This window comes from Eutrema salsugineum, unplaced genomic scaffold (genome assembly GCF_000478725.1).
Source record: "Eutrema salsugineum unplaced genomic scaffold, Eutsalg1_0 scaffold_3, whole genome shotgun sequence".
Lineage (NCBI taxonomy): Eukaryota > Viridiplantae > Streptophyta > Magnoliopsida > Brassicales > Brassicaceae > Eutrema > Eutrema salsugineum.
Window position 1 is genome coordinate 1268204 of NW_006256756.1, and position 26562 is coordinate 1294765.

General features: G+C 35.6%; 4 protein-coding genes across 6 annotated transcripts; 1 reads left to right on the forward strand and 3 right to left on the reverse strand.

The window, feature by feature from the left end:
* Position 1: 1 nt before the first annotated feature.
* On the reverse strand, positions 2-4045 carry LOC18014862 (ETO1-like protein 1). Of its 3 annotated transcripts, none has more exons than XM_024154048.1 (6): positions 3771-4045; positions 3152-3398; positions 1327-3060; positions 941-1232; positions 529-838; positions 2-382 (listed from the first exon to the last, which is right to left on the reverse strand). In XM_024154048.1, the coding sequence occupies exons 2-6, from the start codon at positions 3265-3267 to the stop codon at positions 162-164; spliced, it is 2673 nt and encodes an 890-aa protein (XP_024009816.1). In that variant the 5' UTR covers positions 3268-3398; positions 3771-4045; the 3' UTR covers positions 2-161. The 3 variants fall into 3 exon arrangements, with proteins under 3 accessions (XP_024009816.1, XP_006396482.1, XP_024009815.1); XM_006396419.2 differs by having other exon boundaries at positions 3751-4045; XM_024154047.1 differs by having other exon boundaries at positions 3152-4044.
* A 10984-nt stretch (positions 4046-15029) lies between these two features.
* On the forward strand, positions 15030-16848 carry LOC18014863 (protein LIFEGUARD 4). The gene is made up of 4 exons (XM_006396420.2): positions 15030-15460; positions 15586-15699; positions 15821-15978; positions 16478-16848. The coding sequence occupies exons 1-4, from the start codon at positions 15199-15201 to the stop codon at positions 16682-16684; spliced, it is 741 nt and encodes a 246-aa protein (XP_006396483.1). The 5' UTR covers positions 15030-15198; the 3' UTR covers positions 16685-16848.
* Positions 16849-16851: 3 nt separating this feature from the next.
* LOC18014996 (protein NETWORKED 1C) lies at positions 16852-21539 on the reverse strand. The gene is made up of 4 exons (XM_024154099.1): positions 21365-21539; positions 20779-20973; positions 18117-20599; positions 16852-18006 (listed from the first exon to the last, which is right to left on the reverse strand). The coding sequence occupies exons 2-4, from the start codon at positions 20879-20881 to the stop codon at positions 17035-17037; spliced, it is 3558 nt and encodes a 1185-aa protein (XP_024009867.1). The 5' UTR covers positions 20882-20973; positions 21365-21539; the 3' UTR covers positions 16852-17034.
* A 2396-nt stretch (positions 21540-23935) lies between these two features.
* LOC18014997 lies at positions 23936-26363 on the reverse strand. The gene is made up of 3 exons (XM_006396422.2): positions 26143-26363; positions 24284-26015; positions 23936-24201 (listed from the first exon to the last, which is right to left on the reverse strand). Exon 2 carries the CDS (start codon positions 25796-25798, stop codon positions 25187-25189), a length of 612 nt encoding a protein of 203 aa, XP_006396485.1. The 5' UTR covers positions 25799-26015; positions 26143-26363; the 3' UTR covers positions 23936-24201; positions 24284-25186.
* Between the last annotated feature and the right edge of the window lie 199 nt (positions 26364-26562).

The following is a 26562-nucleotide window of genomic DNA, read 5'->3' on the forward strand; positions in this document are numbered from 1 at the left end:
GAGATGTCATGTTTAGGCAATATAAAATCGATTATAGGAAAACAACAACAAAAGAGTAAAACAGAGTGACGAGAGAATATAAGTTACGTCTATGAAGTTTTACAAATTTTCACACTTTACTATCATCTCCATGCTTTTGTTGAGAGAGTGTGTGGTAGCGTTCAAGGTTCATGGCTATTAACACGGCTATGGAGTTCGAGCATCTCTTGATGATTAGGGTCGACCGAGAGTGCCGCACGACAGTCTCGCAACGCACTACTAACATCCCCAATGTGCTCGTGGAAAGCAGCTCTTAAGTGAAGAAGATGAAGATCCGCTTTGAAAGCGATAGCTCGAGATAACTCCGAAATAGCTTCTCTCTCCTTCCTACTATCCATCAACACTATCAAAACCCACCAAAGAAACCAAGAAACAATATTCAGATTCCTTCGGAAGAAGAAGAAGAAGAAGAAGAAGAAGAAGAAAAAAAAACAGAGCATGTTAGAAGAAGAAGAAAACAGAGCATATTAGAGTTTAGTTATATGAAACCTGCGGCACGGTATCGGTAAGGATAAACTCGGAGAGGGTCTAATCGGGTGACCATTTCGAGATCAGATTTGGCGAGTTCACGGTCACAATACTCGGATCTTTTCTCGTAAGCGGAAGCGTTGTTCTGAGCCTTTTCGATCAGTCTGGTCATTTCTTCATAAGCTGCAGCTTTGTCGTTTCTCAGGAAATGGACACGAGCTAAGCCTTGGTGCGCTCGTGTGTGCCTCACTTTCAGAGCGTTTATATAACAATCCGCAGCTAAGTCTAGCTTCTCGCAATCAACGTACACGCTCCCTAGATTGTTTAGAGCCTAGAAAACAAAAACCAAACAAAAAAACAACAATTTTCACAGAATTAACTATAGATGTAACCTAAATGGTTTAAAACAGAGCTGATGGTGAACAGAGCGTACCTGGCCTTTCCTCAACCTATCAGAGGGGCATTTAAGAGCATCTTCAAGAAGCGAGACAACGGTCGAAGAACTTGATGGATCGAGGCTAGATTCTGCCAAGGCATAAGCTTGGAGGAAATAAGCTTCGAATGATCTCTTTATTCTAATGGATTCCTTAGCCTTTTGAAGCCCTTCTTCACAGTGGCCAGTGTCATACAAAATCCATCCTTCATAAACTAGACGCTCGTGGTCACTTGACGCGTGCTCTCGTGCTAACTGTAAACTACGCATCGCTGCCTCGGGACAATTCAACCTAATCAAAACCAAAGTTAAAGAAAATGAGATGCTCTAGCTTAGAGATGTTCGTGTTCAACTGAGAAAGTTGAATTTTTGAAGATTTTATTTACCTTAAGAGAAGCAAAGATTGCCTAAAGTAAAGAACACCTTTAAAAGCATCAGCTTCGAGCATCTGATAGATCACAGAAAGAGAACCAATATCATCAACATTCGACCATTTCTCATAAAGTTGCATCCAACAATCTGCGGTTGTCCAGTTCTCGACATGCTCATACACAAGCGTCCTTAGCTGTCTCGCAGCTACTTTCCCATCGAACATTCGATAATCAGGGCACAAAGTAAGAGCAGCCTGGATATCACGAAGAGCCGCTTCGTAGTCATCCATACCGAGATAAAGACAGAACCGAATCTCCAAGCATTCTAACGCGAGTTTAAACCCCAAGATCCTGTTGATTTCCTCGAGCGCAGCCTCGGCATTCTGTTTCGACATTAGAGTGACAGCTCTGTACATGTAAGGATATGTCAAAGTCGGGTCCAATTCGGTTGCTTTGCCAAGATCCTCCATTTTCTTATCACCCTCACAATATAAAGACCTTTCTTGATACATCCATCCAAGAGGCGGCGAAACAGAGGAGATAACAGAGCTTAGCTTCTCGTAAGCCCAAAGCCGATGGCCTTGTATGTAACCTATTCTTGCTAAACCAGTAGCTGAATACACATGGCCTAGATTAAAAGCGGTTTCAAAAGCTTCTTCCGCCTCACGGTACTCTTTCCTTAGCAGCCTCGTACAACCTAACCGATGAAACCCCAATACTCTCTGCCGATCATTTTCCGCAAAGTCGACTACTTTCTCCAAGAAACCTAATGTTCTGTCTGAACGGGGATCTATACGCATTGAGACTTCGCTTAAACAAGAGTATAAGGAGAATGAAGCTTTTCCTGCCATGGTTGAGACTTGAGATCTATTGACCCGAATCAAAACCTCGACAACACGGTCATCGGTCAAACTTTCAGGCATCTCATAAAGAAAAACTTGCAAACATGATGCAGCTAGGATAGGAGAGCTCTCTTCCAGTGCAAAGTCCATAAGCTCAATGGCACAATCCATGGAAGAAATCAGAGAAGCCAATTCTCTATCGCAAGCATCTTTAAGCCTCTCGCAGCAAAACTTGTTTGCGAAAACTAAAACTTCCAATAGAAGATTCTTGGAAACTCCGCTTAGAATACCCGCAGCACTGAAATCTCTGACAACACGCATAGCTGACGACGATACATGGTTTTCTGACATGTCTATCTCATCGAGAAGCGATTCCGTGAAACTCCCAAAAAGCATGGCGTGAAACGGAGCAGAAAGACTCGAGATTTTCTTCCTATCACAAGCTATTCTCTCTTCTCCTATCTTGAACACAACGTTTTTCGATATACAGCGCTCCACCTTCACAGATGCTGCTGCCTCAGGGGAGGAAGAAGCAGCCATAACTGGGAAACAAGATGCAATATCCAGCGGAGCGTATTCTTCAGAATATTTACCACAAGAGGAAAGCAAATCGGCGATAACTTCTTCCCCTTGTTTCTCATACCTTAACCAAGACCCAAAGATAACTTTTTCATGGACAGTTGTAGCCTCTTGCCAAGCTGATTGAAGGCTTCTCCGTCTAAGTTTTGTCTCTCCAAGACCTCTAAACACTTGATACTGCAATAAATACAGAATCGATCTCTCCTGTAAAGGGCAGGTCTCGAGTTCTTCATGAATCTGAGCAAGAACTTCTACATAGTCAAGAGGTTTATAATGCGGCAGTATCTGCGGCTCGGGAACTTTGATAAATGATTCTCTGCACAGTGGACTAGAAAAGACCAAAGGTTAACTCCATAGCAAGAACGTCTCAAGTTTAATAACCAATTCGAATAAGCAGGGGGAAAAGAAGAGAAACTTACGCAGATGAAGAAGCAGAGGAAGAGAGCTTCCCTCTCTCAACTTGAAGCCATGACTGTGGATTCAACGAATTGAGCTGTGATTCTTTACAAGAATCAGATGGGTAGAAAGTCCTCATCTGACATAAGAGGTGAAACAAATCCCAGATCTCCAGGATCGCCAGAGGATAGTCAACACACTATTTACTTCTCGGATTCACAGTACACAGCCCAGAAGAAACTAAGTGGAGATGAGTTACTTGATGGATTTCTATACAAAAAATTTGAACTTTGTATTACGAAATCTTCCAACACCTAAAGCTAAAGCATTTCTCTCTGAAACCATTTATGTGCAGATGGAACAAAACCTAAAATACATTGAGGGAACCACAAAACTCACTCGAAATCGCCATAGAAATGATACCCTTTTAAAGAAATTAAGAGAATAAATCAGTGTAGAGCACCAAAATTAGAGCTTTCTAGAGAAAACCCTAATCATCAGCCGTCAGCTGTGGTAAAACAATCTAGTGGCTCCAGGAACTAAACCCAGAAAAGTCATAAAAAAGAAAAAAAAACCAACAAATCTAGGATGTCTTAGACATTAAAAAGTAAGAATCTTTAACCAGGCGAGACGAGAAGAAACCATTGTGTTGCGCGAGCTTCTGCAATTGTATGGAAGAGTAAACAAAACCCTAGAGAGAGAGAGGTACGGGAACTCCAATGGAGAAATTGGGAGGATTATAAGATTGGAGCAAAGGAGATCGAAGTGTAAGATGTAGAGCAGAGAGTGGGAAATATTTTCCAAATTCACACTTTTTCAATTCTCTGAGCTGTTTTGTTTCATTGGTAAAAGGGAAAGTTTTTCTTCCTTTCTCTTGTTTTTTCTCATATCCTTCTTTTTTGGTGAAGATCTCCACACAAACAGTAACCAGCACTATCGCTTCTCCGACCTCTCCAAAAGATGGTGAATTGATTTTTTTTTTTTACATTTATTAAAGTTTTTTTGGTAATTACTAATTAATTGCTTTTATAATTGTGATTATATCATTTTATATTTTAATTCAACGAATTGCAATTATATCTAGGTTAAATTTACATCATTTGTATTTACTTTTTTTTTGTCAAATCATTTTTATTTGCTTGTAATGATCTAAATCTATAAATAATAGTGAAAACAATGGTAAATATATTAGATCGGAAAAAAAAAACTCATTATAAAAATTTACAAGATATAAATTTATATTAATTATAATTGCTGTACAAGTTTAAAATACTTACTGTACAAGTTTCATAATTTTATTACAAAACATATCCAAACCTTTAACTAAAGATACTTTTCTTTCGGACATTAAAAAAAAACTAAGTACCTGTCTGCTGCGCACGGACATAATTACTATACAAATTTTGTTATAATTTAATTATATCAAATTCTTTACTTAACATATTTTGTAATTTTTTTATCAGATTTAGAAAGTTTTTCTAATATATACGTGACATTCTCCATTTTCAATATTTGAAACTAAAATATTAGATATCCATAAATTACAAAAATTTATTGAATTATTTATTATTCTAAATTGATTCATATAATCCATGTATTAACATTATTTAACAATCTTATACACTTATAAATAGATATATATATATATAACGTAATATAAGAAGTACTATATTAAATGTCTATACTGTATAACTTTAGTGGATATATATAATATAATATAAGAAGTACTATATGAAACGATAACCAAATACAAATTATTTATTATTCTAAATTGATTCATATAGCCCATGTATTAACGTTATTTAACAATCATCTATATTTATAAATAGATAGTTTTATATATATATATATATAACATAATATAAAAAGTACTATAATAAATGTCTCTACTATATAACTTTAGTGGATATATATAACGTAATATAAGAAGTACTATACTAAACTATAACCAAATGCAAAGGAAAATATAATAAAAGAAATATCAAATAAAATAGAAAGATTCAACATAACATAAGATAGAAAGCCTTGTCATGAGAAAAAAAGAAATGTAGCTTATACAATGATATTCAGTCTTGTTGCATGGAATTTAAAGCGATAAAAATTAAAACTCCATCATAATCAAACGATTTTGTTCAGGGGTCTTTTTTTGTGCTTGTTCCAACTTGCGTCTCCGTCATGTTAAACTTGTTTCGAATCCTGAAAGCTTAAGAGACACATATGTATTTAAAGGTTATTGTATATATAAAATATTCTCAATATCATTGTCGGATTACTTATTTTCTATTGAAAATTAGGACATCATCCGTAGTAGGAGCAAAGAGAAGACGGGAAAAACCAATTGCATCATGAGCATGGATAGTTATTTTATCTATATACATAAAACGATCAGTAAGAACTATACATGCAAAATAAAACATTTATGAAATTAATGAAGATAATAATGACATATGCTTCATGACCCATACCTTCTTTTTTCTTTACGCTCTAATTGTTTAAAACACAAACTGCAAGAGGACCAATGAATCATTTACTTCTTTCTTTGATGTTAGCAGCAAATTCCACGTGTAAGATACATTTCAATTTCAAATCCCTTCGATTTAACAATAAAAGTTATAAACTTTATTACCAAGTCATAGTGATCATGAAAGAAAATATTGCTTACTCGAGATCTGTAATGATGAAAGTTATTTTCCTAACAGTATCTCCATCAGGATTGTTTGCGGCACGCGGTCATAATACTCTAGAATTACATAAAATATTAAATTTAATTATTCATTTTTTAATTTCATTACTATTAGATTTGTAATTGATTCTTTTGAAATTAAAAGTTTTTAAAAGTCTCTACAAACATTTGCTATAAATTGCTGATGTTAATTTTAATTGACATAACTTTATTATATATAACATTAAACGTAAAGTAAAAAATTAAAAAAATAAACGGTATTAGATCCTTAATGAAAACACATTAATAAGTTTTTTTTTTAAAATACATGTAGTGAAATCTCTTTAGATTCTTTTAAATATAAAATTGCTATTTATACAAAAAATATATAATTATAATTACATATTAAATTTATAGATAATTAATTTGTACAATTATTCATGTTAAAATTTCATTATTCTGTAGACTTTTCAATGATGATTTTAAAATTAAAATCTCCAAAAGAGTATATTCTCTAAAACCATTCGCTACAAATCGTTGATATATTATAATAGGAGTGATTTTTCAAATACATATATTACATATATTACATGTTCGTAACCTATAAGAATGTTAAACCTATATTATTTATTGAGTTTGTAAATGATTTATTTGAAGATACGATTAGAGAATACGTCTTCAATCGTTAGAATCTTCTTTGGCAACATTTCCACACGCTTTGGATTTAAAATATTTATAAATATCTTGAAGCGCACATGATTTTTTAGTCTTTTTATAGAGGGGGAATTGCTAAAAATAGGCCACAATTTGATTCCAAATGCAAAAGTATACCCCAAATTCAACCTATTGCAAAAATAGGTCAGATGGGTAGAGAAATTACCATTATCTCCTACATGAGTAAACAATAAAACGGATGTCTCAATTACGATTATAACCCTTCGAAGTCTGCAAATACTAATGAAGTCTGCTCAGCAGACTGATAAAGAAGTCTACTATAATATTAAAATTATTTTTAAATTTAAAAATTATATAAAAATAATGTAAACTGAAGTTTGTTTCCATAAATCAAATGTCAACAAGTATGATCTATAAAAATTATAATTTAATAAATATGAATCATTTTTAACCATCTAAGATAAACATAAAAAGTGAAAAGTTTTAAACTAAGGCTGCAGACTTCTTTATCAGTCTGCAAAGCAAACTTATAAGAAGTCTGCTATATTATTAAATTTTATATTTAAAATTTAAAATTATATAAAAATAATTTAAATTAAAATTTGTTTCTATAAATCAAATGTCAACAAGTATGATCTATATAAATTATAATTTAATAAAATAAATCATTTTAAACCATCTAAGATAAATATCAAAAATGAATAATTTTAAACTAGGGTTGTAGACTTCTTTATAAGTCTGCTCAAACCGTAAACGAAATTAAAATAAAATATTGATTTAAATCGGAAATAATTAACCTAACCAGATATAACCGGATATTTTTGCCCTATTATATAAATGAGATTTTACCCTAATTCAGAAACTCTCCACTCTGATCCCTCTCTCCAAAAACGGCGCTGCATTTTCTCTGTTGCTGTAACCTCTTTCTTTCTGTTCTCCATTTTTGCTATGTTCTTCGTTCACTTGAGTTCGGATCTGCAATCATCTACAACAAGGACCCAGCTTCGGACGACCTCGTAAGAATCTGTCCCATTTAATTATTTTACAAATTTTTGTTGATTTCATCTTCTTCTAATGCTATTTTGGTCGTTTTCTTTGTTATTTCATCTTATTGTTAGTACCGATCAACCAGAACAACACACCTCCTTCTCCTCCGCCGTAATCGTAACCGCCTCCGATGAGAAGGATGATTCGAACAAGCAGATCGTTCCGGCGTTTATCACGAAATCGGAGACGAAGAAGGAAAATATTCGGCCGGTGACGGAATTTCGGAGGACGGAATCGGCGATAGAGAGACTGAGCAGTGAGGAGTTTCGTTTGAAGGTAGAGAAATTCATAATGGAGAAGAAGAGGAGTCTCGTTCTGGAAAACGACGCCGTCCAATGGCAAGGGCTTGTTTGTGCTGTCTCAGGCTATGGCTCGTGCTAAAAACACATATAACTTGGAAGATAATTTTAGGAGCCGGTGACTTTTTAGATTCGCTGGTCTTTATGCTCTCATCATCAGAGATGCTTATGTTTTACGACGTTTATCTTTATTACTAATAATAATATAAACCAGTGTTCTAAAAATCGGTTTCTTCGGCCGCCTAGGCACCGAGTAGGCGCTAATAGATGGTGGACCGCCCCGATTTGGCTATAATCGGTTAAAAAATCGGGTAAAATGAAAAAATTATCTAAAACTTAATTTTTTGGTTATAAATCGGTAAACTAATGAAAGATTTAAGCTATTTTGATCAAGATATGTGTGTAACTGATGAAAAAAAGGTAGATATATGAAAATGTCAGAAGAAAAAAAACAGGGACAATGGTGGCCACTAGGGTTTTTAGGGGAAGAAGATGACTCATGGAAAAATGACGATTTTATCCTTCTCATTTAAGTAAAAAACAAGACAAATGCTCTTTAAAAGTCTCGAACCTCGGGTTGGAAGCAATAAATATGACTCCCTAACCACTACACACATATAGGTCATATATTCAACTTTACTAATATATAACCTTTATATATATAAAATCATAAAAAAATAACCAAAATTGGAAGCATAATGGTTCGAACCCACGTACTTTGGGCAACAAGAGGATATGTTTCCACCAGACCACAAGAGTTTGTTAACGTTGTATGCGTTAATAAAGTAATTTATATACTATCAAGACCGTTAACAAAAGTGGCCAATAGTTAAAGTTGAATACAAACCATGACAGGTAAATGCAAGAATAACTGATTTTTCAATCTTATACAAATGCAAGAACAATAACAACTAAAAATAATTGAAAGGAAGTAGACTTCTAAACTTCTTTAGAAGTCTGCTAAATCAAACAAGAAAATTCATTACTTTGTAATTATAACACATAATAACGTCAAATTCATATAGATGCAACATAAAAAACAAATAAACATGTCAAGACAAGAAAATTATTTTTACAAGTAACAAATATTTCAAAAATGAATTTAAAAAAAAAATAATTAGGCAGACTTCTTATGAGTCTGCTATGATATGCTAATACGTAACAGCAGACTTCATCTACAGACTTTTTTTAGAAGTCTGCTTAGATGTGCTAATTACCTTTTAAATCAAGAAAATTCATAACTTTATAATTATAACACATAAACACACCAAACTCATACAAGTGAAAGAATCATACCTAAAATGCATTTACAAATTTAAAAAATTAAAAAAACATTACAAATATTTTATAAAATTGCAATTTATTTTTTTTTTTAAATGCAGACATCCGTTCAAAGTCCGCTGGGAAAATTTCACGTTGAAATCTTCTAGAAAAAAGGTTATTTTTGCATTTGACCAAATATTTGACTTTTCGTAGCAGACTTCTTTTTGCAGGCTGCAAGAAAAAAATGTTATTTTTCCAATTGACCAAAAGTTTGACTTTTAGAGCAGACTTCTTTAGAAAAGTCTGCTTATGAAGTCTACTCTACAAAAAAAGTCTACTCGAGGTTATTTTTGTAATTGACCAAAATTAGAAGTCTGCTATAAAAGTCAAAGATCGACAATTTTTTTGGTCAAATGCAAAACTAATCTTTTCTTCTCGCCGATTGCAAAAGAAGTCTACATGATTTTTTTGTTTACAAAGGACAATTCGCAGCTTACAAAAATATGAAAAAAGTCAATTGCAAATCTAACATTTGCGTTGACTAGCAGACTGAAAAAGAAGTCTGCTTTCGCGAAACAGAGTTAAATGTTAAAGAAAATGAAGTAGATGTTTACCTACTTCCAATTTAAACTCGATTAACTTTGACATACACCCATAATTTTGTATAGCACCGATAGCAAACTAGCTAAGTCGTTGTTATGCAAGAATCTCCAAAAATAGATGATTTATGAAATTGAAAATTATGAAAAAGAGCATGGAAGAGTTTTTTAGATGAAATTGGAGAGAAATTTGTAGGTAAAATGAAGTTATAAGCGACACAATAAGCATTTAGAGCTTCAAAATTGGTTGGGCAAACATTTAGAGCTTCAAAATTGGTTGGTAATGGTGGTTGGCAAAATTGAAGAAGATGGCATTTTCGTAAATAAGTGATATATTTTAGGATGGTTGTGTATTTTTGCTATTTTTCAGAAAAAATAAAAATTGAAAACATAATGGCATTTTCGTGAATATATGTGGTTGTGAGGAGATAGTAGGAAGAAAATGACATTTGTTGAAGAAGGAGAAAAAAGGGGTTATTTTTGCATTTGACTTCAAATTATGGGTCATATGTGCAAGTATCCCTTTTATAGAAAAACGTTATTAGTTTATTATTCAAAACTACATTATAACCAATTGTCAAATTATTTCATGATCTCAAAATGTTTAATTCTCTAATTGTTATAGTTGAATATGGAACTACAAAAACGATGAAACCAAATTATTATGTATTTAGTTTTGATTATGTATACACATTATACTATTCTCTTTAATTATTTGTAGTTTTAAATTATAGTAACCAAAAAAATTATGTCAAGATATAAAAGTTTTACTTTCTGAGTTCTACTTCATAAACTTTTAGTTTTCTTCCTCATCTTCTTTATTTTTTATTTTTTTTCATCTTCTACTTCATCATTTTCGAGTTCTACTTCTTCTTCTTCTTCCTTATCATCTTGGTCTTCTTTGAATTCTCCTTCTTTTGTTTTTTGATTTTTGTCATCTTAGGTTTTTTTCTTTTGTCTTTTTCTTACTTATCTAATCTATGTTTTCTTCCTCTTATACTTTGTCTTCATCTAATTATTCTTCTTAATTTTTCATTTTTTCTTCTTTCTCATATTTTCTTTCTTCTTTTTCCTCTTCTTTGACTTCCTTTTCACAATCTTCTTATTCTCCAACTCATTATTCTTTTTTTTTTCCCACATTAACACCTCGTCTTTTTCTTCATTTTTTTATCTTTTTAAAAATTTTATACATCATCTAGACCTTATTATACTTTGTCTACATCATTTTCTGAGTTTATTCTTCTTCCACTTATGTTTCTTAATCTTTTAGTTTTCTTATTTTGCTTTAACTTTCTCTCTTTTTATCATTACCCTTTTTTGTTATTTTGCACTATCCATCTTTTTCATAATCTATCGTGTTTGTCTTCTTTGTCTTCTTATTCTTTAAGTTTTCTTAATCTCTTTTGTCATCTTTACATTTTCATACTTACCCTTTTAAGGAAATTAAGAGAATAAATCAGTGTAGAGCACCAAAATTAGAGCTTTCTAGAGAAAACCCTAATCATTAGCCGTCAGCTGTGGTAAAACAATCTAGTGGTTCCAGGAACTAAACCCAGAAAAGTCATAAAAAAGAAAAAACCAAACAAATCTAGGATGTCTTGTACATTAAAAAGTAAGAATCTTTAACCAGCGAGACGAGAAGAAACCATTGTGTTTCGCGTGCTTCTGCAATTTCGTATGGGAGAGAAAACAAACCCTAGACAGAGAGAGAGAGAGGTACGGGAACTCCAATGGAGAAATTGGGAGGATTATATAAGATTGGAGCAAAGGAGATCGAAGTGTAACACAACAAGAAAGATCGGGTTTTACGTCGGCAGATATCGACGTAAAATCGACGTAAAAGAGCATTTACGTCGAATTAACGATGAAAAAAAAATCGTCGTAAAACAATCGTCGTAAAACAGAAATCATCGTAAAATCGTCGTAAAATTACCAATCCAGGAAAATCGTCGTAATATCGTCGGAAACTATTCGTCGTAAACGCGATGTAAATTTTCCAACGAAAGTACAATGAAATAAGTCCATCATAAGAACGAAAATTACATCGATTTAACAACGATTAAGAGACGAATAATTTCAATTAAGGGAAACTAATTTTTTTATTGTCGATGTTAATTCGTCGTAAAGTTTCGACGTAAATCCGACGTAAACATATTCGACGTAAATCCGTCGTTAAATATTCGACGTTAGATCGACGTAAATTTACGACGAATTTACGTCGATTTATAAATTAATTATTTAATTCGATTTTAATTTAATTAATGAATTTTTAAAATAATCAAAAAATTAAAAATAGAAAAAAACAATTTAAATTGAAATTTAAATTCGAAAATAATTTATAAATAAAAGAAAAAATTTAATACAAATTGTTTTTTACAAAAAATCTAATCTACAATGTCATTTCGTAATCGTCGAGGTTGAGATCGACGTCACGAGGAGGCTCTCCGTCTTGGCCGCCCGTCGTTGCTGGACCGTCGTTTCCCGTCTGCACTACCGGAGCCGAAGACTGACCCTGCGTCTGCTGGTCCGATGGTCCAGTACCGGAAGTACCACCGGTCTCAAAGACCCCTCGTGCTCGCTGTTGCCTCGCTCGGATTGCGGTGGCCAACTGCGGAACCGCTTCCGCAATGATGTCGAAGAGACCGTGCATCTTGGTGAGCTCCTGCTTCTGGGCCACTTGCTCATGCCTGAGAGTGGTGATCTCAGCATTGGCCGTAGCAAGCTCCTGGCGAAGATGACTCGGATCCTCCTACGTGCGAAATCCGGAAGCCGAGACGGCAGGACAGTCTCTAATAGAGCCCATCCCTAAGGTTCGGCCCTTCTTCTTCGGAGCAACCTACAAATGGAAAATAAAAACGTTAATTATTTATTAAGTAATAAATATAATAAATTTAAAAAAAATTGAAATAGATCATACCTCCTCGAAAATCTGGTCTTGCTCAGCGACGGTCAACGGTACTTGGATAGTACCGTCAGGTGTGGCCTGGGTCTCCCGCTCGGCGATCCGCTGCATAGCGGCATTGTAGATCTCCTCTGACCGAGCGTCGACAAAGCTCCCGTCCCTCTTCCGGTGAGTGGTTTCGAAGAGCTTCGTCATTGGAGGTAGTTCTCCTCCGTTCTCCTCGGCTTACCAATTAATAAACATTAGTCAAAAATATTTAAGAAATTATAGCAATAATTAAAAATGAAATAATAATGAAATAATTTATATTTAATTACTTACCATCATGAGTCGTCTTCCCGCAAAAGATATTTGGCCAGAAGTGTGCGGGGTCACTAACTTCTGACCGTTAGGACCGACCCGGTTTCTGACGGCCGAACACTTAGCCGCAGTGGTTTGGGCATGCGAGTCCAGCCAATACGCCTTCAACCCGTTCCAACAGAAAGTGGACATGGAGCTTGGCTTTGCGTCGTCTCCATCGGTCTCCCACTTCCGCTTCCAATCGGAAACGGTGTTGACTAGGCGTTTCTGCGCCTTCAGCCGGAAAGCTTCGCGGACCGTCTCGTTGATCCCGATGTCCCAGTTCCACCGTTGCTGCAAAAGAAAACAAAAAATTATATAAATAATATAAAAGTAAGATTAATTAATATTAAAATAATTAAAATTATATAAATAAGATTTAAAAAACATTACCGCGAAGCACTTGTACCAGGTGTCGAACGTCTCTTGCGACACCTTGCTCAAGTTGTAGTGCGGCTCAACGAAATGACTCTTAATTGTGTCGGAAACGCTCCGACCGACACAATTATCCAAGTCAAACCTATGAAACCAAAAAAAAAAATTACATTAATATTTAAGAAAATTAAAGCATTAATTTAAAATAATATAAAAAATAAAAAATTTTACTTACCAATAAGAGCCTGGTTCCGCTTTTCCGGGAACCAGACGTCGTAAAGCCCCCCGTCCCGGTAGGACTAGTAAGTTCTCAACCGTAAATTGGGCATACGGATGAGGAGGGTGGGCCAGCGGTTCGGGAGCCGACGGTGGAGGTGGTGGTGGAAGTGGTGGTGGAGGCGGTGCTGGAGATTGCTCCGCTACGGTATTCAGAACCTGGGAGGCTCCAGAAGATGAAGGGACATCGGTCCCGGTGTTTCCCGAGGCAGACGCCCGGGAAGAGTGTCCGTCTGCCATAAAGTTGATGTAGTGCGTCCTCCGTCGAGTCATCGTCTGCAAAACCGGAAAATTTTTATTTTTGAAATTACAAATTAATTTTAAATTATGATCCTAAATCTAACAAACACCCTAAATCCTTAATCTAACAAATTCCGATCCTAAATCTAACAAATTCCGAGCCTAAACTAATTTTCGACCTAAACCGTTTGTATTTCTAAACTAATTAAAAAAAAAATTAGATTTTAAGTAAAAAAAAAAATTACCTGATTTCTTGGGTTTGCAGGGAAGCAACGAAGTGAGGAGGAAGCAGGGAGAAGAAGAAGTTGAATGAGCGACGAAATGAGGAAGGGGTGCTTCCATATATATAGAATTTTTATTCGTCGTAAATCCGTCGTAAAGCTGCAACCGTACAACAAAGTGAATAAGACACACACACGTGGCTGTATCTAGACTTTGCGACGAATTTACGACGATCAGGGTTATTCGTCGTAAAATTATCGTAAAATTACGATGACTAAAAATCGTCGTAAATAATTCGACGGAAAAGCCCCTCATTCTTGTAGATGATATTTTCCAAATTCACACTTTTTCAATTCTCTGAGCTGTTTTGTTCCATTGGTAAAAGGGAAAGTTTTTCTTCTTTTCTCTTGTTTTTTCTCATATCCTTTCTTTTTTGGTGAAGATCTCCACACAAACAGTAACCAGCACTATCGCTTCTCCGGCCTCTCCAAAAAATGGTGAATTGATTTTTTTTACATTTATTAAAGTTTTTTTGGTAATTCCTAGTTAATTGCTTTTATAATTGTGATTGGTTCATTTTATTCAACGAATTGCAATTTTCTCTATGTTAAATTTAAATAATTTGTATTTACTTTTTTTGTCAAATCATTTATTTGAGATCTAAATCTATAAATAATATTGAAAACAATGGTAAATATATTCGATCGGAAAAAAAACTCATTATAAAAAAGTTACAAGATATAAATTTATATTAGTAATAATTGCGATTTTACTCTCAAAATTTTGAAATACTTACTGTACAAATTTGATAATTTTATTACAAAACCTATCCAAACCTTTAACTAAAGATACTTTTCTTTCGGACATAAAAAAAAAATCTTTGAAGTGCATCCTTGTCACGGTTAACGCTACTCTACGCGGTCACCACGTGTCATCTCCTCCTTAACCGGGAACCTTCATGAACTCTCTCCTTCCTCTACACTCACCGCTTTTCTAAGAAAATCCAAAAAAATCTCGCATTTTTTAACTCACAGGACGAAGAGTCCCAAACGAAGCACCGATTCAACTTCCCGTTTCCTCTCTTTACCTTTCTTCTCTCTATCTCTATCTCTCTCGTAATCTAAAGACTCCATTTTTCCCGCGTTCTCGTTCACTTTGTCGGAAAGTTGTAATGTATCAGTGGAACTTACCGTACCGGAAAGATGACGTGGAAGCCGCCGGTGGCTCGAGGCCTTTATACCCAACTATGCTGGAAAATCCGGAGCTCCGGTGGGGATTTATACGCAAGGTTTACTCAATAATCGCCTTTCAGCTCCTAGCCACCGTCGCCGTCGCCGCCACGGTGGTCACCGTCCATCCAATTGCTCTTTTCTTCGCCACCACCAGCGCTGGATTAGCTCTCTACATAGTCATCGTCATCATGCCTTTGATAGGTAAATAAAATCATCAATACACACCTGATTGAGAGAGAAATCAGATTTTCAAATTATAAATTTCGGATTTTGATTTTCATCTCTGCTGAAAATTTTGGATTTTTTAATGTTTTCTCCGGTTTTAGTGTTGTGCCCGTTGTACTACTACCACCAGAAACATCCGGTGAATTACTTGCTCTTGGGGATTTTCACTTTGGCTCTGGCTTTTGTCGTTGGATTGACATGTGCCTTCACCAATGGTAAGAATAAGGATCAATCACTATTGTATTTGTCATTTGATTTGGGAAGTTTAGATTTTGATACTTTCTGGTTTTGATTGTGTACATATGTTTGATAGATGTTACTCTGTCTTGGAAACAGGGAAAGTGGTTCTCGAGTCAGCGATCTTGACAACAGTCGTGGTGCTTTCCCTTACATTATACACCTTTTGGGCAGCTAAGAGAGGATATGACTTCAATTTCCTAGGACCTTTCTTGTTTGGAGCTCTCATCGTGCTTATTGTCTTCGGCATAATACAAGTAACACCACTTGTTCCATCTTCACCATAGGCGTTATAGAGAGTGAGAGAGCCTTAGGCTTCTCCTTATGAAATGTGGTAGCTTTGGAAGCATTCTTTTCAGGCCAAGAAGTTAGTTTAGTCAGAAGCTTGATTTCACTTTTCACTTTTGGCATTACAGAGAATGAGTGTTTTAGCCTATTGAATGTCGTAGCTTTGGTAGCAATACTATTTAGGCTGGAAGTTCGATACTTGATTTTCATTATAGGAGTGCGAGTTTAAGGCTAAACCTATGAAATGTGGTAGTTTTGGTAGCATCTTTTAAGCCAAGTTCTAAGTAATTAGAAACTTGATTTCACACAATAGGCATTACAGAGAGAATGAGAGCTTTAGCCTATTGGATGTGGTACTTTTTGGTAGCATTCTTTTGACTAGAGAAGTTAGAAACTTGATTTCACTTTAAGCATTGCATAGAAACTTTGCTTTTGGATTGCATAACCGTGTTTTCGTATGTTTTGCAGATATTTTTCCCATTAGGGCGGATATCGGTGATGATCTACGGTTGCTTGGCATCGATAATATTCTGTGGATACATAGTCTATGATACAGACAATCTTATCAAACGATACACATACGATGAGTATATTTGGGCTGCGGTTTCGCTCTACCTAGACATCATCAACCTCTTCATGTCTCTTCTTACTGTATTTAGAGCCTTACAAAGATGATGATGATTATGAGGATGGTAATCAAGGCTTCTTAATCTCCAAAAACAAATGTTATAATAAGAAAGCGTTGTATGTATATCTACATGGTTACAGTTCGCATGTTCATGTGATTATAGAGGGAACACAGAAAACAGAAATAGTGGATCAAGAAATGATTATAACGAAAATGCTAAAGAGAGTTATATTTTCATCAAGAAACAAAGCGTTGAAAAGCTACAGTCTGTTATTTAAACGCACTACTACTGCGTTCAGAAACATAATCGCAAACACTGTTAAATTTAACTTTGATTCCACATTCACATGAATGTATTGTTACTTGCGAGTGAAGTAACAACAGTTTGCAACAACGTTTAAGGAGACCGCGGCTGCTGAACGCAACCACAAAACGTAGACCGTTTCTTAGTCTTCTTCTTCATCGATATGCTTCTCGTTCCACCATAGATATAATCCCTAAGAAGAACTTTAGAATTGGTATCTGAAATCTTCGACCTAGTTCGTTTCTCTTTCTCTCCTTCAAGTTTCATCAACAGAAACTGAATCCTCTGTATCTCCAACTGTAACCTCCCAATCTTCTCTGAACCTCTTCTCGCCTGTTCCGATATTCTCCTTCTTCGACTACTCTCCTCCTCTGATTCGGCTTTTGTGGTCAGCTTTCGATTGACGTTAAACAGTTTCTCTATTGCTTCATCTGCTTCTTCCAGCTGTCCTCTGATCGTTTCATACTCTTCACCTCCAACTTTCTTCTTGTCCTTCTCTTCTGTTTCGACTTTGTTTCTCAAATCTTCTACAGTGATCTGAAGATTCTCCAGCTTCCGTAAATCCGAATCAAGTCTTTCTAGAATTTTCCTCTTGTTTACTTCTCTGATCGGATCCATGAATCCGTCGAAAATCTCTAATTTATCGACGACAAATGACTCTTCAGACAAAGATTTACCTTTCGCTCTAACCGCGGTTTCTGTCTTGTGATGAGTCTTCACCGGCTTTAACTCAAAGAAACTGTGACCATCTAACTCCAAAGTGCCTTTCTTACTTATGATCTCGTATGGTGATCCATCGGAGGTTTGATCAAGAACGATATCTTTCGTTATTATCTCCATTTCGTGACTCTGCTTCCGCATTTTGCCACCTTCTTGCTTCCTCATGCTTCTTCCGCCGCCGTTTTTCAGTTCTTTGACTTGTTTCAATGCTGCCTCGAGCATAGAGTTGGTATTCGAGTTCTCAAGCATCAAAAACTTTTCCTTTTCCATTACTGCCTCTGCAATGGCTTTGATTCTCAAACACATATCTTCCAACTTGGGGAATTCATCCATTGAACCATCGCCCTGGTAAGAGAGAATAGAAATTTCAAACATATTTCTTCAACAGTTTCAATTTCATCAAAGAATCAACTTTAGAAGTGAGATTGGGGAGAGAAATTGCTAAGATAACTTACCTTTGAAAGTTCATCCACAGATCCACGGCACACGGAAACATAATCCTCCAAAGATTTAATGCTTTCATTCAACAAGACTAAGGCTTGGCTGCTTTTAAGCTTTTCAAGATTGTTGTAGGCTTCAGCTAGCTCATGAGTCATCGCTTCAATCAATGTTTCATGTACAACCGAGATCTGCTTATCGCAGAAGAATGTTGCAGCTTGGGACTCCCACAATTCAGTTTGACTCCTCTCTTTAAAAACCTCTTGATTCAACATTTCTTTCTCAACTTTGATTTTTTCAAGTTCCTTCTGCTTCTCACGTAACTGATCCTTCACATTAGCGACCTCATCTTCTAAATGATCTTTGGCTGATCTTACAGAAAGCAGGTTTCTCTTCAACTGCAAATTCTCAGTTTCTGCATCTATTAACTTAGCACCAGTCTTCCTTGCCTTACCCTCAAGGTTCTTCTTCTCTGTTGCTATACCAACTGCTTCTGAATTGAGTTGTCGAAGAAATTCAACAAGGACGATGTTCTCAATGGCGGTTTGTTGGCTCTCAGAAATAAGACCTGATTTCTCTTCTGAGAGTGACTGACAAGCTTCCCTCAACATGCTCAGCTTTCCCTTGATTGCTTCCAACCCAAAATTCAAATCTGATATAGAGTTTTCCAACACAAGGTTTTTCTGAACAAGTGTTTCCATAGTTTCCAGCTTCTCTAGAAAAGCCATATTTTCGCTTTTTTCAATCTCATTGCACTCTTTTAAGGTCGAGTTTTCCTCCTGCAACTCAACCAACTGGTGTTTCTTGCCTACCTGACTTAATTCCTCTTTAAGACAATATATTTCTTGCTGCAGAGCATTTCTCTGGTCCACTCTTAGTTCAACTTCTGCTTCAAGTTTTCTTATTGTTTCCTTTAAACTTGAGACATCCTCTTGCAAACTTTTAATTGATACTACCGAAGAGAGATTGAGCTCACTGAGACCTTTGTTCTCAACCTTGGCTTGCTGAATTTCCTCATGCAGCTCACTGTTTCGGATCTCCATGTCATTCATGATTCGAGACCTGGTTTGAAGTTCCACAGCCAAATTATTTAGCTCCTCTTGAGACTGATAGTGCAATTGCTGTAGCGTTTGAAACGCGGTCTCAGCTTCTTGGAAACGCAAATGCTCTTCTTGTACACTACTCCACAATTTGACCAGCTCTGTTTGCTTCTCCGTGAGCTTCTGACTTTGACTCCCTAGTTTCTCCAAGAGACCATCCAGCTCAGAGTGAAGATTCTGATTTGATCTCTCAAGCACAATGCATTTCTCCTCAGAAAATTTCAACTTAGCAACTTCATCCTGTAATTCGCTGCTAAGCCTTTGTGTTTCCTCTTGAGCATGGTATAGTTTGAGTTTTAGATCCGCAATTATATTAAGGCACTTTTGGTATTGAAGTTGAGAAGCTTCCTTATCCTCGATCAATTTCGAGATCTTTTGCTTCAAGTTTTCAACTTCTACCCCAGCATTTTCAGCCCGCTCATTGATAAGCCTTGAATCTTCCTCAGCCTTCCTCAGTCTCTCTTCTAGGTTAGCTACCGTTTTCAAGCAATCCCTGTATTGGATAAGAGCAGCTTCCTTGTCAGTTTCAGCTTTAGCAAGGCTCTGCTTCAAGGCGAGAGTTTCAGCTTCAGCTTTGTTGGCTCGCTCGTTTATTTCTCCAGCATCCTTATGGACTACAGAGATTCCATCTTCCAAATCAGCTATCTTTTCCAGGCATTGCTGATACCTCAGAAGGCTGGATTCTTTTTCAGACTCTAGCTTGCCAATGGTTTCTCTGAGGGTTTGGATTTCAGCTTCTGCACTAGCGCTTCTGTCATTAAGTCTTCTTGAGTCTTCTTGTGCACGAGATATTTCAGATTCTAGATTTGAGAGTCTCTCCAAATTCTTCTCAAACTGAGCTAACCTAGCTTCTTTCTCAGCCTCCATTCTAGAAAGTGAATCTTTTAGAGCCAAAACTTCAGCCTCAGCTTTGCAAGCTCTTTCAGATTCTGAAAGAATTTGGTCCTTGAGAACATTTCTTCCTTTTCCTTCTCCATCATTAAAGTTCAGTCCTTTTCTTGCTTTTCCATTACTCATGAAAGGAGGCTCTTCACTAAAATCCATATTCCTCTTCAAAGCATAGTTTTGAAACTCATCCTGGCCAAGCCGAGCTCGAGTAGGAGGAGGCATATCCGGCGTGTGTGGATCAACATCATTTGTCAAAGCACCAACATGTGACTCATCACCAAATATCAAAGGCACTTGGCTTGGGAACGCTTCTGCTATAGTCTGATGAGCGTGATGGAGTACGCCGGTTGCATGATTATATCTCTCGGCTAATGCGCGATACGCACGATAGAACTCTTCAACAAGTTTCATAAGCTCAGGACGTTTACGGTAATACATCTCTGCTCGCCTAGCAAAGGAATCTGCATCTTCTTCAAGAACCTTGATCATTTTCTTCACATTACTATCCATATCTGTCAACAGAATTAAGAGAAACATTTTCAAAAAGATAGTCAAAAAACGTTTCTTGATTTCTGAACCATATACATCATCAAAGTAAGGCCTTGATGCTATTTCATAGACCAAAACAAAAACCGCAAGCTAAAGCAAGATACGATACAAGTATAGCAATAGACTTAACAACAAAACATACCTGCAAGATTCTCTTGAAGCCATTTAGAATTCTTGGGGGTATTGTGACTATCCCACCACCATGAATACATACGTTTCGAGTTACTCTTTGCCACAACCTCCATTTTTTTTTATCAGCAAATACGAACAGACCACAAGGGTATGTGTACAAAAAACTCCTTCGTCTCAGGATCTCACAACCTATTTAGCAAATTACCTGAAAAAAAAAATGAAAAGCAGAGATTGATCTCCCAGAAAAATGTGAACAAAAAACTGAATAGTATTATAACGAAACAATTTAGAGAAACCAGAATCTGATGAAAAATCACTAGCAAAAAATAAAGCAAGCTAAATGTAGAAGATTGTGATTTTCTATGTTATGAAAACCACAAAATAAATATAATCTCGTTCGCTTAAAGTAAATCCCAGAGAACAACAAGTTCGAGTAAGAAAATCAGACGCAGGAAAATATGGTTAATAGTGCATAAAGTAGCCAAATTGTGATCCTAGAGCTCAAAAATACTAATCCGACATTTATCAAACGAATCAAAAAGCAGTGATCAGTCGAGTTCCTACCAAAAAATAATAATAAAAAAAAAAAATCGAACCGCTCGTCGAGAAACGAAGATTCATGGAAAGAAGAAGCGCTTCGTTATTCTTCTCTTAGTCTAGCTTCAGCTTCCTTATGTTCTTCGCATTTCTCATCGTATCATTTCCTAGATCTCTCTCTCTTTTTCGCTCGACGTTTATGCTCTGTTCCTGCTTTTTACGCTGAAAAAGAAGAGTTTTGTTTAGGTTATAGTGGGGCTTAAAGAGAGATTGAGAGAATGAAAAATGATTCGAGAAATGACGAGAAAGCCCTTATGTACTATTCATATAAATGTTTTCCTTATTAAAAAATAAGATGCAGTTTCCTTCTCGGGATTGCGTGGGATAATTGAATTCCTTATATAATGTAAATTACGCTTTATGAGAAACAAAGTTAATGTAATTTACGCCATAATTTAAGCCTGTAATTAAATTAACTTCTTATAAACAATTAATGCCACACCCTACCAAGTTTTCTACATGAACTTAAATGAGTTTCAAATTTCTTCTTATAAATTTCATATAGAGATTTCATTTTTATCCTTTTAAGATACCATCTTTCCAAAAACACCTCATTGAAACTAACTATTTACATTCTGTAATTTAATTAAGATAAGCTTCCGAAAATCTCTTGCAACTATCTAATAAAGAATAATGTATAATTTTACCTCATTCAATTTTAAACTATTTACTGAATAAAATAACTCTTGCTTGTTTTTTTTTTTTTGGTTTAATAGTAAAAGAAATGGGAAAGTGAGAATCTTTGGAAAGAAAGAGAATCAGAAAAAGGAAAAGGCCAAGGCACAGCGAGGCGTATTAGAGGTGAGCTTTGGACCCCACCTACACCACCCTATCATATTCGTCCACGTTAGACACCACACCCATGCGCATCGATGTATGCATTACTAAACTATTTAAAATCACTGTTATAGTGTTATGAAAATTTCCATTGAATGTTTTTGAGTAAATTACCAAATAACATATAGGCTTTAGTTCTTGATTAATATAGGGGGATTAAGTAGAAACATATCAACTTGTCGGTACCCATACATTGTACTTTGAATAGTTATTTGCTATAACGAACAAAATGCCACCAAAGTTTCCTTTCCTGTTGTTATTGGGCCCAACAGTAATAATGAGCCATCATGAAAACATTAGAAACCAAAAACATATACAACTCTCAATAATTATCATCTTCAACAACCTCTCATCTCTACTCGGTTCCAAACGTCTATTTCGTTTATTTTTCTCTTTCTTAATATTGTCTCTGATAGTAACTTTCGCCTACCACCATAATTAAAGCATTGAAAGTTTGTCTTTATTAACATTTAGAGAGAGCGAAAAAAAGAGGAAACTGGTTTTCACGAGTCTATTACTAACTATGTATAACATACGACGTCAAGGAAAAGCCCACTAAAGAAGGGAAGGTAGTCCAATGGGCTTACAACGGGCTATTTCCGCGTATTAAATGTCGACTGCAAATTGGTAGAAACCCACCTCACGAGGTAGCACGCACGCTCCAGCAAAAGATTTACTATTTTAATTTTATCTTGTGCACATGAAAATTTTGTTTTAATTAAAATTTATAATATAATTTATGTTTTCTTTATATATATAATTTTTTAATAAGTGATATAAAAAATAATTTATATTTAGATATAATTTTTTTTCTAATATTATTATTACCACCATGATCATAAAAACATAATTTTAATCCGATTATTTTATTGATCAAAACATGATCGTATTATAAGAATATATTTCTAACTCGGTCATTTTATTAATCTGAAAAAACTATGATTATAAAATCATAATCTTAACATACCTGTTTATATTACTTTATAATATAAATATTTACTAATTTTGAAATAATTTTCTCCTAATATCTTACAATGTTTTGATAACCTAATCCGCATAAGACTATAATTATAAAAAAAAACTTAACTTGTCCCATCAAATTAGTATATAATATTAATATTTATCTATTTTCTATATGTAAAATTATAATCTGATAGATTATGATTAAAAAATATAATAAGATATTTGTTAATTATATGTGTTATTCTGAAAATCTTATTTAAATTTCAAATGTTAAATTAAATCTAACATATATTTAAGAAAGTCTATTTAAATTAATATCTATAAACTATAGGTATAACCTATATTTAAAGAAATTTTTAGTTATTTAAATTAATATCTAATTTTTAGAATTAAATTTATATATATATAAAACTTTGGGAGTGTTTGAAACAAACACTAAAAGTGTTTCTCTTTTAATATAATAGATAATAGATGTATTAAATTTTGTCTATTAACTATTTAACTTCTAATCTCTATATTCTTTCTTTCTTACAAAATTTCGAAGTCTCTATAAATGAATTAAAATAGTTTATTTTCAAATGTTTTTAAAAGTAAAAATGGGTAGATCCTAACTATGTAATATGTATGTAATTAGCAGATACTACTTAAAAAAGATTGTTAGAAACTATTCATTTGTATAGTATCTAAGTCGACATGTGCCCATTTGAGTTTCAGATACACACGATCCTCAAATCTACAAGTAGATTCACCTAATCTCAATACGCAATAAATAAAGCCAAAAGAGAATGATAATAATTTAAGGGAACAAGGGATACATATCTTGCAACATTAAAACTCAAACCAAGATAGCAAAACGTCTACAACACTTCACAAATTACCAAAGGACAAGAAGAGACAAACGTTTCAGGAAGCAACAGACAACAGTTCCAAACACAGAGATCACACATATCACTGTGTAACAGATCAACCAAAGACAAAAGAAAATAAGAAGCATCAAACGCAGAGTAGAGCAGAGCAGCAGCTTCTATAGGTGTCCCTGTAGCAAAAGTCATAAACTTCTATGAAGCTACAGATTCAGATTCATTAGATTGGGAGAGTTAAGGAACTGCAAAATTTACCTGGTGAGCATATTAGGCGGGATCACGAAACTCCTTGGAGACTTGAAAGTGTTTAAGGTAAAGACCGGTATAGAGAAGAACCTGAGGAATCTCTATTCTTCGGAGGAAGTATTGGCTTTCCTCCAGGTGAAACTTATCAGTAGAGATAGTCTAAGAGGGTCACTAGAACTTCCAATTCCCTTTTTCCTTTACAAAAAAACAGGAAAAGAGCTGAAGAGGAAGACGACTAAACAGTAGTAGTAAGATTTACACATCTTTTAAGGCTGGATAGAAATGAATTAGAAGGAAAAGAAGACTTAAGTGATGAAAGTAGAAAAAAGGGTTATAAGAAAAGATATGGACAGGGAGGGAGATACAAGACACAAAGGTAAGACTAAGACCCCGAAAAGACGTTGGAGAACCAGTATGATCAAAGGCTTGTGTGATCAAAGGCTCTACTGCATGTACAGGTTAGCTAGTTGCTATCTAACCCACTTAAGAAAAGAAGCCAAAAGGGAAAAAGACGACTCTAAAGAGAAACTATACAAAGGGCAAAGAGGAAACGCTAATGTTCAAGCATCGCCACATGAACTTAGCATTCACCCAGGGTATATGTTAGAGACTAGTTATTGTTTTGGCCATCCTATATGCTAACCCAAGAATCAAGTCTTCTCTTTTACGCAATTTCAATCTGCTTCCTGAATGTTTCTACTCACTATAACTCCACCATTAATATCACACCCCAATCTGCAAAGGAGATCCAGTAACTGCTGACAAACTCTGCGTCAAGACTGCTTACGTGTTCCTTCCCCATCGCCATTAAAAGCTAAAAAAGCAAACTCAAACCAAATTGGTGACTAACACCTTATTTCTATGTGCATAAAACTAAAACTAACCCCCGTTCCCCTAAAGGCTCCTGGATCTTCATTCATCAGCAGTCTCAAGATTGAGCATGCGACGCAGTGTTATAGTGGCAGAGACAGTACTATGGAAAGGGCTGTCACCAGATGAAGTTGGAGAAACCGGCGCAGACTTAGCAACTTCACGTATATCAACAGCAGAGTCCACACGGGGAAAGCTCAAAGACACCGTCCTCTTTTGCCGGAGAGAAAACTTAGGAATCGGCACAGAAGTAGGCGGAGGCGAGTTGGAGTAAGTAGGTCCTGCCCAAAGCTCAGAGTAAGAAAGGCTTCTCCTTTTGTCAGCAAACTCACTAGAAGACCTAAGGATCTGAGAGCCTTTTCTGTTAGCAATAGGAATGGGACTGGTTCCAACGCAGTCAACAGATGGAGGCTTAAAAACCGGCAAAACGGATTTAGGCGAACGAGGAGACTGAACCTGAGGAAGAGCTCCTTTGGTTATAGGTGTTGAAGATGTTCTCTTTGGTCTTGGAAGCAGACCAACACCAGAATGAAAGGTTCGGCAATTAATCTGCCTGAAAGATTTCGAAGGAGCTGATCTAAAGCGATCATGTCCAAGCGATTTCTTCCCATAATACTGATTCCTATGTTCTGCAGCTACGATTAGCGTTTCCATTTTCAGAGAAAATCACACTTTCGACGGAAAGAAGTTTTCACCACACCTAGTCGCTTAACTACCACAAGAACACTTGTTTCTCAGATCAAAATCAAAACCTTTACTCCTCTCTCAATCGAAGCTCGATTCAAAGGAAAAACAAACCAGAAAGTCTTGTTAATAACCCAGAAAGCGTATCTGAAGATCACAGAAACCGATACCCAGCTGTTGTCCAAAGCTGAACAAACATGGAGAAAACCGAGTAAATCATCACATACAGAGAAACATAGGGAAGTCGAAAGAGAAATCAGAACATAAGATCCTGAAAAAGTACCAAACATAACAGATTCCATATAGATATTCACCTGGAGAAAAGGCCCTTGATTGATGGTGAAGAAAGATAAAATCTGAGAGGAATATGAAACGATTCCCGCTAGAACATACAGAGAGAGAGAGAGAGAAAGGTGATTTCTTCTTCACTAGCGGATCAGTGATCTGTAAAAGAGTATCTATTTAGGGTTTTCAAGCCTCCATGAAAATGAAGATCCTGCGGATCTGAGAAATGAGGTAGAGAGGAAAGGAGAGATAGAAGGGGAACACAGCAGTTGCCCTTAAGTAGCACAGTTACTTCATGATTCTGCTGAGACTGAATTACATTAATACCCTCCGATATTTTCATTGACCATTGTGTCCTTCCCTGTGCTATTAAAATTTTCTTTTGTCACAACAACTTGAGCGACATACTAAAATGCCATTAAGCAGCAAAAAGTATGCCCAAACGTCAT

What these genes read in the sequence shown, in the direction of transcription:
- LOC18014996 (XM_024154099.1), bottom strand. Translation starts at nt 20,881, where the DNA reads ATGGAGGTTGTGGCAAAGAGTAACTCGAAACGTATGTATTCATGGTGG. An exon ending in GCTTCAAGAGAATCTTGCAG is followed by an intron (nt 20,600 to 20,778) that starts GTATGTTTTGTT and finishes TTCTGTTGACAG; the next exon opens with ATATGGATAGTAATGTGAAG. An exon ending in CTGTGGATGAACTTTCAAAG is followed by an intron (nt 18,007 to 18,116) that starts GTAAGTTATCTT and finishes CTCTCTTACCAG; the next exon opens with GGCGATGGTTCAATGGATGA.
- LOC18014997 (XM_006396422.2), bottom strand. Translation starts at nt 25,798, where the DNA reads ATGGAAACGCTAATCGTAGCTGCAGAACATAGGAATCAGTATTATGGG.
- LOC18014863 (XM_006396420.2), top strand. Translation starts at nt 15,199, where the DNA reads ATGTATCAGTGGAACTTACCGTACCGGAAAGATGACGTGGAAGCCGCC. An exon ending in CGTCATCATGCCTTTGATAG is followed by an intron (nt 15,461 to 15,585) that starts GTAAATAAAATC and finishes CTCCGGTTTTAG; the next exon opens with TGTTGTGCCCGTTGTACTAC. An exon ending in GACATGTGCCTTCACCAATG is followed by an intron (nt 15,700 to 15,820) that starts GTAAGAATAAGG and finishes TCTTGGAAACAG; the next exon opens with GGAAAGTGGTTCTCGAGTCA.
- LOC18014862 (XM_024154048.1), bottom strand. Translation starts at nt 3,267, where the DNA reads ATGAGGACTTTCTACCCATCTGATTCTTGTAAAGAATCACAGCTCAAT. An exon ending in ATAGGTTGAGGAAAGGCCAG is followed by an intron (nt 839 to 940) that starts GTACGCTCTGTT and finishes TTTGTTTTCTAG; the next exon opens with GCTCTAAACAATCTAGGGAG. An exon ending in TTACCGATACCGTGCCGCAG is followed by an intron (nt 383 to 528) that starts GTTTCATATAAC and finishes GGGTTTTGATAG; the next exon opens with TGTTGATGGATAGTAGGAAG.